This window comes from Pseudochaenichthys georgianus, chromosome 10 (genome assembly GCF_902827115.2).
Source record: "Pseudochaenichthys georgianus chromosome 10, fPseGeo1.2, whole genome shotgun sequence".
NCBI lineage: Eukaryota > Metazoa > Chordata > Actinopteri > Perciformes > Channichthyidae > Pseudochaenichthys > Pseudochaenichthys georgianus.
In genome coordinates, this window is record NC_047512.1 from 32,231,440 (window position 1) to 32,246,228 (window position 14,789).

A 14,789-nucleotide genomic window follows, 5' to 3' on the forward strand; every position below is an offset into this window, starting at 1 on the left:
AACATTATAATTGGTTGTATTTTGTAAATATAATATTATTGTACTGTATTGATGTCCGCCAGCGAAATCGTAGCCAGCAAACATTATGTGTATGGCCAACTGAGACTTTATAAATCGCTGCTGTAACAAGTGAATTTCCCCGTTGTGGGATGAATAAAGTAAAATCTCCCCTTTTTATTTTGAAGGTTTCCCAAAGACAAAGATATGAGAAAGAGGTTCTCAGTCATGCTTTGGAGGAGCCGCATGCACGGGGCATTCGGGTGTCATGAGCAACTTTGTGTAAATATGGTTTGGGCGGGGTGGTGTCATGTTCTTGTGTTTAACTTGAACATTTACATTTTTTATATAGATGTAGAAGTACATTTTCATTTTTTATGACATATATTCATTTTTACTGATATATAACTTCTGTCTATGTATAATGTATTATTGTTTCTTCATTTTTCAACTTATTAAAATAGCTGAGTATAGGCCTACACAATCTGCTTCTCTATCATATAGACCATTAGTGTTTTTTTATGTGTGTGTGTGTATATATTATATATCGTGTGTCTTTTGCAAAATACCTATCATACATAACATAGGCTATCAAATACCAGAATATTCTATTGCTGTTAAGCCTACTATGAATATTAAAATACGCCGAATCATGTGTCCGGTATCATGCCTACATATATGACGTTTGCAGAAAACCCCCCCCGTGAAAATCAGTTTTGTATTCAGCGAGTTATGATTGATAAAATGCGCTGACACTTCATTGCGCCTGCCAGACAGATTACACTGAGTGGAGCGGGTGACCGGTCCAAGATGGCGGCCCCACGGCTCGTCAGCGCCAATAGGCAGTAGCGGTCGATGCGGCGTCGACTCTTTATATGTCTATGGTCTGTGCTCCCTGCCTTGCTGTCCTCTGGCAGGTACTGGGAGTGTCGTCCTGTTTGTGCCCGCCCATCTAGAGGCGGAGCCTCAAGAAGGCATAAAGGCTTGCCCAGCTGGGAGGTTTACTTTCTGATCCTGATCCTGGCCTGCTGCAGCAACCTCAGCCTTCCACCTGTGTTTGTATTTTCACAAATAGAATAAAGGTTTCACAAATCTGAAACTGTGTTATAAAGAATCTTTAGACCCTCTGGGATAATCCAGTCCAGATTTGATGAGTGTAGGTCTAGTGGTTTTAGATCGGGACCTGGTCTAATGTGGTCAGGATGCGAAAAAAGCACTGAAATCTCCCTTGTTTGTATTTTCACAAATAGAATTCAGGTTTCACAAATCTCAAACTGTGTTATAAAGAATCTTTAGACTCTCTGGGATAATCCAGTCCAAATAAATCTGCTATGCAGCGATTTAAGAGGTTCAAACACGGAGGATTGTTCGCTCAGCGCTGTAAATTAAATGTCCCTTAACTTTCCCCTTAACTGCCGAATCGGATGCTCTGAATCGGAACCCAACTTCAGCGTCGTACTTAAACATTACTACACAACTAAGCTAGGTTAACAGTAGGCTAACAGTTAGCTAGCTGCTGTAGGCCTATATTAACGTTTGCTAATGTTAATCTATCAAAACAAACAGTCAATAGTGTTAATGTTAGCTATTAAGCTACCTGTTTAAGTATAATATAATACACCAAAGGCTATAAATGAGCTACTTACTTAAAGGAATGGTATGCTCATGACACTCATTTTTTTAAAATTATCATCCGATAAAACAGACCAGTCTCTGCCAGTCTCTCTCTTTTTTTTTTTAATCCGATGACATTATCAGTGATTTTAAACTGATTATATACCGAAATAACATCAACACTGTGGGCGCCGCCATTTCCCGGACGTGACGTAATCCATGCGTTTGGTTTTCGAAGACACGTTGATCTCCATGTTATTTACTGTAGTTTCTCTCTTCAAATATGCCTCACTGTATCGCGAAATATTGCCATAATTCGGATAGGAACAATCCACGGAATGCTCGGTTCCATCTGTTGCCAAAAGGTAAGCATAAGAAGTACATTCGGAGGCAGTGGCTAGCGAAATGTGGCCGGCCCGAACCGAGAGATTTACAGGCTCATGTATGCAGCGAACATTTCACATTTCCGGACGACTACTCTGAGAGTATGATCAAACATAACATGGGATTTAAAGAACAACCATTACTCAATGGAGATGCAGTACCATCGGTCTTTCTGGTGTCATCACCGACCAGGACACCAGTTCGGCCAGTAGAGAAATCGCCCTCTGCAAGTGTGAAGCGACGGAGGAGCAGAAGTAGTGCTCGGAGTAAGAATAAGGTATGTTATAGCGCATTTCCATTGCAGCGGCTAGCCCCGTTTTAACGTCCAGGCCAGGACAGTTTTTGGTGGCCTTTCCATATCGCGTAGTACCGGCTAGTGTGTATTTCCCCCCAGTTTTTCCGGCCCCATACAATCGTGATTCTATGGCCAGGGACAACGAAGCTGAGTATGCTAAACTAGAGAGGGAATCGCTAGCAAGGGTGGTACTACATGCATACATATAGTATCTTATATCATCTTCCCATTATACACACATGCATTTCCAAACATTTGGACTACCTATGTTGCAAATGTATTATCTTTTCAATTTACACACGGCATCTATTGCACGTCTGTCCGTCCTGGGAGAGGGATCCCTCCTCTGTTGCTCTCCCTGAGGTTTCTCCCATGTTCCCTTTAAACTGTGGGTTTTCTTCGGAAGTTTTTCCTTGTACGATGTGAGGGTCTTAGGACAGAGGGTGTCGTATTGTCATACTGATATGTATGGCTGAATTCCCCCATCCAATCTCTTCACATTGGCTGCCGTGTGAGCTAACTCGGAGCTAATGGGAGAATAAACTCCCGTGGAAGAGCAGCCAGCACTGCAGCGGTCGGTAAATGCCGCTGAAACACATTAATAAACAATGAACCACGGCACTCTGGAGAAAAGTATAAGCTTGGAGAAGTCGTTATTTAATTTAATCTGGCTTCGTATGATTAAAAGCAACACGATCATCGACCGGACGCAGTCCCCCATTGTTGTTGTTGTAGTGAGCGCCGTAACGCTGTTGGGGAGAAAATCAGCGACGTAAACGGTGACGTCATGACGCAGCAGCGGCAGCACCAGTCGGGCTCGGTGTGAACAAAACTGGGGCTGAAAAGAGAAACCGGTTCCGAACCAGAAAAGCTCTAGCACGGAGCTAGAACGGGAATTGCGTTGGTGTGAAAGCCCTAATAGTGATGTCACTATGTTACGGAAGTAACAAAGGAGTCCAATGGAGCTGTTTCCGTCAGGGGGGGGTGTTTAGGAGAGAAACTTTAGGATTTTAGCTTTCTTCAGACCATTTACATGCACAGAAACCTATTTAAGCACTACAGGAAAGGGAAGTCCCGAAAAAGCGTAATAGGACACCTTTAATGTTTTACTTTTGTGCAAATACACCTGTCTGAAAGCGTTTTCGTTTGTTAGTTAGTATTACTTGGATCATAGTTGTTTGTTCAAATTATACTTTGAAAAAAGAATAGCCATTTCTTAAAGTGGTGGGAATATATCCCCAGTTCCCCCAGTGTCAATGACAGGCAGGGTCAGGTAAACAGAACAAACTCAAGCTGTTTAAAAGACACCGGACATGACGAATAGGTGGATCAGTTTGACCTGAATCGAGAAGTCTTTTAGTCCAAATAAGCCTGGATGTGTGTCTTGTTTACTCACGTCTTCATATTGTGGCATGTCTCTTTTTAACGGCGATCCCTTGTGTTTGCAGTCTCATTGTGTTATGTAGAGATCGGGCTCTTGCACATTCACTCTCCCGCTTTCAAATGATTGCTTCATCAAACGATCTCAAAGTAGAGCAATCAGCGAAGCCCCTAAAAATACTTAAAACATAATCCCCCAGTAGCTAATGATATTATTCCTTAGGTTGGTTGTAAATTGCGCTATCTTCATTTTATTGTCTTTCCAAAGTGACACTGGCTTGTTTTGCCCTGGAGAGGAAGCCATGAGTCCCACATGCTTCACACTGGTACTTGATGTATAATGTATGCTCCTAATGAACAGCTTTTATCATATTCTATATCTTAAAACAACTTGTTTTTCCCCCATGGTCTCTCTCCACCATTACGCTTGCATAGTGATAGCTTTCTAATTGGTGCTGGGGAACTAAGAGAGTGTATTTGTGGCTGCCCCCCCACCCCCTTCTTTTTCATATGGCTTGTAGTCCCCGAGCTTGTTAAAGATGTGAAAGGAAGGGACTCCTCTCAGTGTGTACACAGGACTGTTTGAGCCCCTGCTGGAGTTTTCACCCTTGGCATTTCCACAGAAAATATTATTTCATGCAGCAAAGGATCGCCAGATGACAAACCGAGGGGCGATCAATGCGTTTTTTAAAAAAAGCCATTCAAAGACCTTGACACTGAAACTGGCAGCCGTTCTGCATGTAGAATCATCTAGCTCGCCATTTCAAAGTATTGATTGAAAGTAGGTAATAAGTTAAGGGCGTCACCTTGGACTGATATTGTATGTTGGAGGGAAAATTTACATCTAAATTGCTCCGAGCCCTGCACCTTGTCTCTCTTCGTTTTGTGCCAGAGAAGTGGCAATCAGGGCATAAGAATCGACTAATTAACCAATGACAGACTGATAGAGAGGGGCTCGAGGTGCCCGGTGGCTATTAAACTCAAGGTATGTGAAGTGAAACAAGCTCAGAACAAAACTATTCAGGGTTGACGATGACTTAAGAAAACACGAGGAGGAGGAGGAGGAGGAGGAGGAGGAGGAGGGTTAGCCTAAAGCAAAGAGGAATAGCAAAAAGCTTATTCCCAAGTGATCTGTCAGTCAGAAAGAAGGCTTTATTTAGACGGTATCACTTTGTTATTTGTGAAACTCTACAGGGAATCATTTTCCTGTCAAATCCTTCACTTATTTCCTCACCGCAGTGGAACTTCTGTAATGAAACACATTTATCATCTGCAAAGCGACTAACGCTCCGATGAAACTGTCTGCTAGGCCGCGGATAATTGCCAAATCCTCGCCTTTCTGCGCATACCTAGCCTATGGTTCTATTGACAGCTTAATAATTTCACGCCTGCAGCCTGAAATTAGCTTGATCTTATCTGTCAGGACTCCTTTGTCGGCATTGATTTAAGATATTAAGCCTGTCAGTATGGATACAAAAGGTGGCATGTGACAGTTTTATTGCCTGTTTCACTCATTAGACGGTGTACCTTTAAACCCTGATGTGAGTCAGGAGCGAGCTTGGGAGTAAACCGAAGCTGCTCCCCGCTCGACTCCCCGGTATTGTTGCATCTCCTGCTAGTTTGACTTCCTGCTGTTTCCATTGTTACCCTCGCAGCTTTGTTTCCTAGGATCCCTTTGTTTGAAGATCTCCTCAAACCAATTGAGAGATTTACTTTTCATATTTAAGATAAAGCCTCGGTCTTGACAAAAGCCTTTCGTCTGTCTTTTGACACGCAATATACATACTCGATCCCTCCCTCCAAATTAATCTCCCCTCTCTACATCCTCCGCATCCCGACCGCTGGCAGACTCCCCTGACATTTGTTTACCACGCCATCAATCAGGCCCTTGTCACTGACGCCTCTCGGGCAGCAGATCGTGAACACAACACAGCTTCTGCATCCTCCACCAAGCTTTTAACAACCACATGGGACAGAGAGAGAAAGAAAAGGGAAGGAGAAGGAGCTCCTCTTTGTTTTCAAACATCACACGCTTGTGCCCTATTTACGTCTGCGTGCATCGCTTTAAAGCAGTGATCTGGGAATTGGTTGGAAATCTACAGAAAGAGCGTATTCCAATGTTTCTTTTCACACATCGTGATAACTGCACCATAGATTTATCTTTGTTTATTTTGACTTTTTTCAAACTTTAGAAGTTGTTTTGTTCTTAAAAGCATTGCTGTGACATTTTAATGATATAGGATTGTGAATGGTTCTCTATAAAATACATCCTCCAGTGCCTTGTCACGCAAAGAACTGCAGTTCGTTCACCCTGGATGTTGCAGCAGGCACGTTGCCTCAATTCTAACCGCTCTAAGTCTTTGTGTCCCTCCTCACTGGGATTCTTTCGAGTTGAATTATTTTCTTCGGGGCGTTTGCTCTTTGATCTGGTTATGTACAGCTACGTCAGACAGCCTTTCCTTGTCACCTTAGTTTTGCCTCCGCTGGCTTACAACTGCACCTTTCAAAGGGAAGCTCTGGGAATCCAATTATTTCTCCTCTGTGTAAACAAGCTGTAAAGTCAGTGGCCAGGCGTCGACATGTTGTTTCATCACCCTCAATTTGACTCCTGGCTGTTTTTCTCATGTCATATGGTGGAGTGAAAGCACGCATTTGTTTGTCTGCACGCTGAACTGCTCCCGGCTCACATCTTTGTGCCTCACAAATACTTATTTTTGGATCCTCATGGTGGGGAAACTTTTTCTGTTGACCAAATTGATCTCTGAGGAATACAACTCAGCCAGGGTGTGTTGCGTGAATGTGCATCGAAATGACTCTTTTTTTTGAGCAATTTATTTTAGGCTTCAGACTCGCTTCCTAACTCAGCCTCCTCATAATGAGAGAACTCACACACTCATTAAGGCTGCAGAATCTGCTGTATAGTGTTTCCTGTGTGTATTATGCAGAGGGATGCAGCTGAATAATGTTGTGTCAAAAGAAAGGGCTTCTGGTTCATGAGAATGAAATAAAAGTGGCTTTTTCACAGCTCCTGTCCTCTGCTCATCCACACTCCTGTCCTTCTGATTTCCTGCCAGGTGCCGATCTGCAGGTCTGCCAAACCAAAGGCCCGACATGCTGTTCCAAGAAAATGGAGGAGCGGTATCAGGTAGCCGCACGCAGCAACATGGAGTCTGGTCTGCAGGTTGTCAGCGCTCAACTCAAGCGTATCATCATCCAAAACGCTGCCATATTTCAAGGTAAGCAGTGTGTGTCTTTAGAAAAGCAAGATGTTATTTTCACCAGAGCAGAGAGAAAAACATTCCCATTATTGCAATTCTAAACTGATAATTGACGTCCTGAAATCGACTCCACTTTCTTGGCTTCGCATCCCTGTTCACGTCAGCGGCCCACTCCTCCAGACGGTGAGTCACATTTGAAATAAAGCAGGAGCATAATGCACGCAGACAGGGATGAGACGTTCAGCTGCTGTTGACTAAATGTAAGAATGGCAGAGACGGGTGGTTAAAGTGACTTTAGATGTAGCGTGGTTGTCTGTGCCAGACATGTTGTCGCAGAAAGTGACAACCTCCTGGGATATCGGCGCATTGCAGTCGGTGATGACTGTTATTCACAGAGTGCAAAACGCCAGTCAGCAGCGGCCCTGGGAAGCACTCACAGATGAGAGAGGTCAGAGGAGGCTGCTGTCATTGGTTCTGGCTAAGAGAAGTATTCAAACAACGCTCTTGGCGGCGATGATGAGAAAAGAACATGGGAAACTGGAGAGGTTTAACGTGCTGTCTGCTGAGAACTCAAGGATGATGGCGCAGGAGGTAGGTGACGGCTGGAAGACTGAAGAGAGAAATGACACCTGCTAACAATGCTGGAAGCTGGTATATTATGAAAGTCAGCAGGAGCTGTGTAACAGCATTAAATCAGCATGTCCTTACTGAATTGTTCCTTTAAAGAGCTGAGACTGCTCTGAGCTACAGCTCTTATTTCTTTGTTCTTAGCTAAGCTAAAGTTTCTCAAAGTTCCCTTCAGGCCTTATAATTCTATTAAAGGAAAAGTTGGACATCTTGGGAACTATACGCTTATTACCTTTCTTGTTTGAGAGAGACAGGGTTGAACAGGGAACTCAAGTCAGCCAATCCCTTGCTCACAGCACATTAACTCAATTCACCTCAACAGGGTTACATTACATTACATTGCATTTAGCTGACGCTTTTATCCAAAGCGACTTACAATAAGTACATTCGACCAGGAAGACACAACCTTGAAGAAAACAGAATCATAAAGTACATCAGGTTTCATAGAGCCAAGTATTTCAAGTGCTACTCAACTGGCTTTAGATAAGCCAGTCCTTTATTAGTATATAAGTGCTCTGTTAGCAGTTCTTTGTTAGTCATTCTATCGCTCGAGGTGGAGTCGAAAGAGATGAGTTTTCAGAAAGCAGTTCTACACACAATTGATGCTGATAGCCCCCAGTCTCACGACATTTCGTGTTAGAGTCACAAAATTCATCTATTGATTCGTATTCACCAACACGATTTTCGCATTTTTTTCGTGTCACACCAATATAAAGCAATGTATTTCTATTGGTAGTGTGTTTCGTGTCTGCACCACGTCTTTTTGTCCGTGGGGTTCATAAAACATTTTCTTACTCAATATCTTACCCTAAGCCTAACCCTTTTATTTTAAATAGTATAATGTCTGAGTTTTTTTTGCCGTCCGCGAGGAAAAGAAAAGGGGCTCAGAGCCTCAGAATACTGACATCTGTATTTTCTTTACTCTTTTTTCCTTCTAATTTGTTATTAATTGATGCAGGCACGAAACATACTACCAATATAAATACATTGCTTCTAAAATCGTTCTGCGTCAGAATACTGAAATCTGGATTTTTTTTAAATCTCCTTTTCCTTCTAATTTGTTTTACATTTTTTTACTCACCCACACCCGAATCCGTGAACACATTACACCCGTCCTCATCAAGCTCCACTGGCTCCCCATCCCCAGAGAATTCAGTACAAAATCCTCCTGATGACGTACAAAGCCCTCCATAACCTGGCCCCATCCTACCTGACTGACCTCCTCCACAGACACACTCCCACTCGCTCCCTCCGCTCTGCAACCTCCTGTCCCTCCCCACCCGGACCAACCTCAAGTCCTGGGGCGGCAGAGCCTTCTCCGTTGCTGCACCCACCCTCTGGAACTCACTACCCCAATCCATCAGAGATTCTTCCTCCCTCACAGCATTCAAAACATCACTCGAAACCCACCTGCTCAGCATTGCATTAAACCACTGACCACCCCCCCCCTATTTTCTGTTTTGTTTATCTCTTTTTGTATTTTTCTTTGTTTTGTTTTTTTGTTGTTTTTTTTAATACTCTGTCAAAGCGTCTTTGAGTTTCCTGAAAAGCGCTATACAAGTCTCATGTATTATTATTATTATTATTATTATTATTACATTTACATTGCTTTTAAAATCGTTCTGTGTGACACGAATCAATAGATACAGTTCGTGACTATAACACGGAATGCCGTGAGACTGTGTTGTGATAGCATATTAAATACATTCACATCACAGCAACACAGCACTGGTTCACTCAATTGAAGCTCTCGACGGCAAAAAGAGATACGTTAAATCAAGGATTCATTGGTGTGTATTCTGAGTGGTGCAGGATAGGCCGCTAACTGGCTAGCTCCGTCTCTGTACCTCCTGCTGGGAGGTCCTCAGCGGGGGGCCTCCTCCTCTTGACCCTGTTTTAGCTGGTATCATCCTGCTCATCTGTCCAGACACTTTCTTCCTCCTCTTGGTGCCAGGAGACTGTTAATGTCATCACGGCTGCAGCTAGCGGCTTGTGGGTGGAACTGGCATCCTAAATGTGTAAACCTAAAACATGTTGCAGTCTAACACATTCTCACTTCTTCTCTTTCACCTTTTTGACACCTTCTTTTAGTTTTTTCAATCATTACTCTTTTTCCAATTTGCTTGTACTTTAATTCAATCCATTCTATCCGTCTTGATTTCATTTAGTTTAGCTTAACTTAACCTCCAAAATCACATGAACTGATCTAGTTGAAGCGGTAGGGAGAGATGACTGTGGTCGGCAACTGCAGCTGCCATAGAGGTAGCCTATATTGATGCATTTCAGACCTCATGACCCCTAATCAGAGGGGCTGTTTCAACATCAAGTGGGCCACGGCCAACAGGTCATCTTTTCTTACTGTGGTGGCCTTGTGGCCCACCAGCTCGAGCCTGAGATGAATAAATTGGCACCAATTTCAACTCTGCAAGGTTAATAGGCAGTGGCGAACCGTGTCTATCACAACTGGACCTTCTGTAGACACACACACCCCCCGTCGCCGCCGTACCCCCCTCCGCGGCATTATAATGTCCGTCTTTTCACTGAATTGTCGTCTTGAAAAGGGTACTCACAACAATTCCGCAACAACTTCATCTTCACCTGTTGCACTTGTCATTTCAACGTTAAAAACAATAAAACGGCATGATTGCTTCGTCGCATACATCTAGAATAGATCCTCTGTCTCTCTCCAGTTAACTAGCGGGCCTTCTAGAATACCCTGGAACCGAGGGGAACTCTGAAAGAATACGCCCTACAAATCAATTATGATTGGTTGATCAAACTGTCAGTCCAAACGTACGCTCTCATTCAGTGCAACGGCCAGGGCATTCTATCAAGGATGTAGAATACCTTGGTTGAAGGATATTCTACCCAGAGACCCAGAACAAGATCTGATTGGTTGCTTTCTTTTCTAACACAAAACCACTGAAATGCGTAGTGCATGGTCCGAAAAGGACAAACAAATCTACGTAACACTGTAATATTACAGATCAACAACACAGATATGATTCTCATTTATTCATTTTATATACATTTTGTTACATTTTATAATTAAATCGGTTTTTTGTTTGTTTTATCAGAGTGTTCCAGGGTATTCTCTGAATACCTTGAAGGCCCTGACGGTTCGCCACTGTTAATAGGATGTTAAAGCTAACAGCTGGTTATCTTAGCTAAAAAAAACACCTGTAAACCCTTTTTTGAAATCTTAGAAATGTTCTATGTTAGCCATATTCAGTCTTTTCGCTAAGTTCAGCTAACCCACTCACTGGCGATTGGCTATATTTACAATACAGACTTAATAATATTATCAATCTCCTCAGGCAACTCTCTGCAAGAACGTGAATGCACTTATTCCCCGTGTTTGACTGTTAACAAGGGCAGAGTGACAAAGCAACAAGAGCTATAGATACATCGCCTTTTGGCTAGCCCTGGAATGAGCTCAAGACTCCTGACCACAAGAAAGCTAATGGAGTCCCAACAGTTCAAGGTATTTGTTAGTAGGCCTACAAATGTAAAAAAAAAATGCTTTCAAATCCTAATATAGATTTTTCACCTGTACTAAATAACAACGTCTCTCTCTTACGAATGAAAAGTGCCTTTGCTAATTTCAGTTCATTCACTAGCTGTTTTGCTCCTACATCCCAACTTGATCTTTTATGACTGTTAGTCAGACTTATTCTTCTCTCCTTTCCTTACGTTGCCACTGGTAACAGTTAGCATTTACCATTATGTCGTCATTTCTACAGTTCAGCAACCGTTACATTGGCTCACTTTAAACCAAACTTGAATTTGAAGTAAGGGCTGTAAACTTTGGGTCCAAGTAAACTCCCTGACAACAAAGGGGTACACAACGTCTCCACCACAGAGCGGCCATATTAGCACCAGCTGTTTGAACTATCCATTTCACATTTAACGCTGAGCTTTTGTTATCACACTGCACAGGCCTTTTCCATCAAGCGCAGTGGCTCTGTTTACTGTCTGGGGGTTTCCACTTGAAGTGGGATGGGCACACTCGGGCCAACTTCTTTTCGAGAGCGCACGCTCATGGGTTGTGAAACGCAGCACCGTCCTGACATGCCAATTAAGACTTGAGGTTTAATGGGGACCGTTGGGTCTGCTTGACTTGGTTGTTACACACTAACTATGTTAGAGACTGCTGCTGTGGTTTGGCTGCACTTTCCTAGAAGGGGGTTCAATGCTAATTGCTTTAGCATAGGGCTTGAGAGAAATCCCCAAACAGCCCCCGGACTGAAATCCTTTTAACATCCTGGTCTTATCCGTTTCTCTCTACTTCATTTTGTATTCTCTTTCTTTTCTCATTTTCCCCTCTCTCTCTTTCTCTCTGACCCTGTCATCCTCTCTCCATCTCACTCAATCTACTTGACTTTTCTTTCTCCTTCTTCTCCCTGCGTCTGTCTCTTCCTCTCTTGTTCTATTGGTAATTGAGTGCATGCATTGTTTGCAATCTTCTTTGCAGCTCTCCCTCTCTTTTCTTCTGCGCTCACTTCTGCCAGAGATCAAAGGGCCTCCCCTCTCTACTCCTCTATCTCCTATATCTGAGTGCATCCCCCTCTCCTTCCAGCACCACCTGCCCTGCTCCGCTTTCCCAAGCCCCAGACTACACCAGAGGTGTTCACTCTTTGGAAGTCAACTTCTCCAGACAATAGAAAAGTAATGGCTCTGTCTATCTTCCTCTTTTAAGCAGTTAGAGACAGGCTGCTTTAACATAAGGCTTGTTCAATACCAGGAAATAGGTACAGCATTAGGAATGTCTAATGATGCGTGCCTCATTCGCACTATGTCTCAAATGCCATTTGCCAATCTAATGAGCCAGAGCAGATCTCTTTAAAGTAAACCAGGGAAACACTACTTAATGGATAAACTGCAGCATCCAATTTGTTATGCGACAGACTCCTGAATTTCATTTGGATTCACATTATCGAGATCATAACATCATCTTCCCCTGCGTGCTGTGATTGCCTCGTACTCAATGTCCTGATGTTGTCAATTAGATCAACATGAGAATCTGTAAACCTGTGCAGGATGCTCATCTTAAAATCTAATCTTTTAAAATGAGAAGCTGATCTCATGCATGCTGAGAATTTAATTTGGGAAATAAATTATGTAGTCCAATATTTCCAAGGAGGGTATTAGTATGGGGTGCTGTGTGTTGCTGAGAAGCATGGAGATGACTTGATATGTGAAATGTATTGCAGAGTTTTAGTCTATGCAGATCTACGCCTGCTGACGCCACCCTCTGCAGGTTTCTCATGATGTCAGGACACCATGTCGATAGAGCTGTTTCCGAGTTGTTGTTCTGACTTGAGGGGGCTGTTCACGTTTTTTCCTGGCTTGTGGGAAGAAAGGGCCACATTTACTACCACTGGCGATTTATGAGGAGGTGTTGAAGCGGATGGTCGGACATCATATCTCCCTAACCTTGTATGCTTCGAGGGCCAACACATAACTGTTATAAAGTTTAAATATGCTGTAAGTGAATGTGTAGTTATGTTATTGCAAGATACAACACTGTAGTAAAACAAAGGATACCCATTGTCAAAGATGTTTTTACAAAATATGAGCATTTTACAACTAAATAACTTGTAACTTCTAACAATAATTGTATTTTAGGCTGCACATTATTATAACATATACATTTGGGGTTGCAAATGGACAATTTGTGTCCAACTATCATTCTTAAATCCAGAGGGTATTACGTTTCCAATGACATACCATAAAAACGATGTTGGGTTATTAAAATATGAAAAATATGAATGCATGATAATTGCATGTTAAACCTACGTAATATAACACAGCGGCATGTCATTGTTATTTATTGGTAATCATTTGCTGATGCTACTGGCTGCAACAAGTCCAAAACACGTCTCTACACTGTGGCTCAGCTAGCTTAAGCACAGATTCATGTTGGTGGTGTTATGATACTTCACATCTCATATCATCCCCTCTCTCTCATCCACCTCCTCTGTCTGTATCCTCTGTGTAACTGCCTGCCGAAGCAGAAACTCATCCAAAACAACCTTCTGGCATGTTGTGTGATTGGCAGCTCTAATTGTTGTTATTTCCCAGGCGATGTGTCCTTCGGAGCAGCACTGCCGCTGCTCACTCTGAGCCTGCACATTATAAATTAGATTATCCTCCTTTGTTAATGTGACAAGCTTTTATTTAACTTTTTAAAAGTAATTTGTCTAGGTTATTATTTTTGGAAGAGCTGCACGCCTCCGTGGGCTGAGTGGCGGCGCATGCAGCCTCTGGTACTTTTAGCTCTGCAGTGCTTGTGTAAAATGATCAGTAAAGAAGCTTCCTCAGCAAGACCCTGCTCGCTTTCATCGCAGCTCCATGCTCCTCTGCAGCCCGAGGAGCAGTCTTTACCCAGAGGGGAGTCACACTCAAGTCCAAAGAGCAGACCGAATGAATAAACATGAGAGGACAGGATTGGCCCGATTGCTTATATAGTCAAATATGTGGAGGGGAAAGTTAAGCAGCAGGAGTGTGTGTGCAGATATCAGAGAGTCTGTGTGATATCTGGAGAAATAAGTGGAACAGCTAGCCTGGTGCTCCTGGAATGACTCAATGAGTCCAAAGAAGGCCCGGCGCAGTGGAGTGTTTGAAAACAGGTCTGACTTGGACTACTTTCAGGCAGCATGAGGGCGATCTGTAAGTGGCTTCACTTGCTGCTGTGAGGCAGGGGCGCTTTCTCCACTTTCCTCTGAACTCACAGAGGCCACGCTCTGTAAATGGGCGGGAGTTTGGAAGGATCATGAAAGGATGCTCATATTTTTTTATCACACTAAAGACACTGCTGTGCACTGCTCAGCAAACTCGCCGACTAACCGCGAGGACTCACACACACAGCGTAATTGAAAAAGTTCACTGAACAGAAGTGTGAATAAATCTTCTTTTGTGTCCTTGAGTTCCTCACACCTCGTTCCTAGCGGGCCAACAAATTAGCATCTCATTAGCAGTCTCAAAAACTTCTATCGACTTCCTCCGCTTCTTCTGGACGGGTTTTAATTACTCTAAGTGTATAAGGAATTAGAATGGCAGACCCCCTGTGGCCCCGGTGGAGGTGGTTGTTGACCTTGAGAGGAGTTTGCCCTCATTTGTCTCCGATAGTGCTGAATGGACATTCGCCGTGGCTGTAACCCAAACGAGATGTGGCAGGAGGCGGATGATGCAGAACCTGGCAGGGCCAAGCTGCCTCTCCAGTAGCCAATAATCAAAATCAGATCTTGCTGCCCTCTGCATCCACTCCCTGT

The 14,789-nt window shown here is 43.2% G+C and overlaps 1 protein-coding gene across 1 annotated transcript in view; it reads left to right on the top strand.

Annotated features, from left to right (window-relative positions):
- gpc3 (glypican 3) overlaps positions 1–14,789 on the top strand; it is a 152,524-nt gene that overhangs the window by 24,935 nt on the left and 112,800 nt on the right. Inside the window, exon 2 of the mRNA XM_034092355.2 lies at positions 6,745–6,906. Coding sequence (XP_033948246.1) covers positions 6,745–6,906 — 162 coding nt within the window. The remainder of the gene's footprint in view (positions 1–6,744; positions 6,907–14,789) is intronic.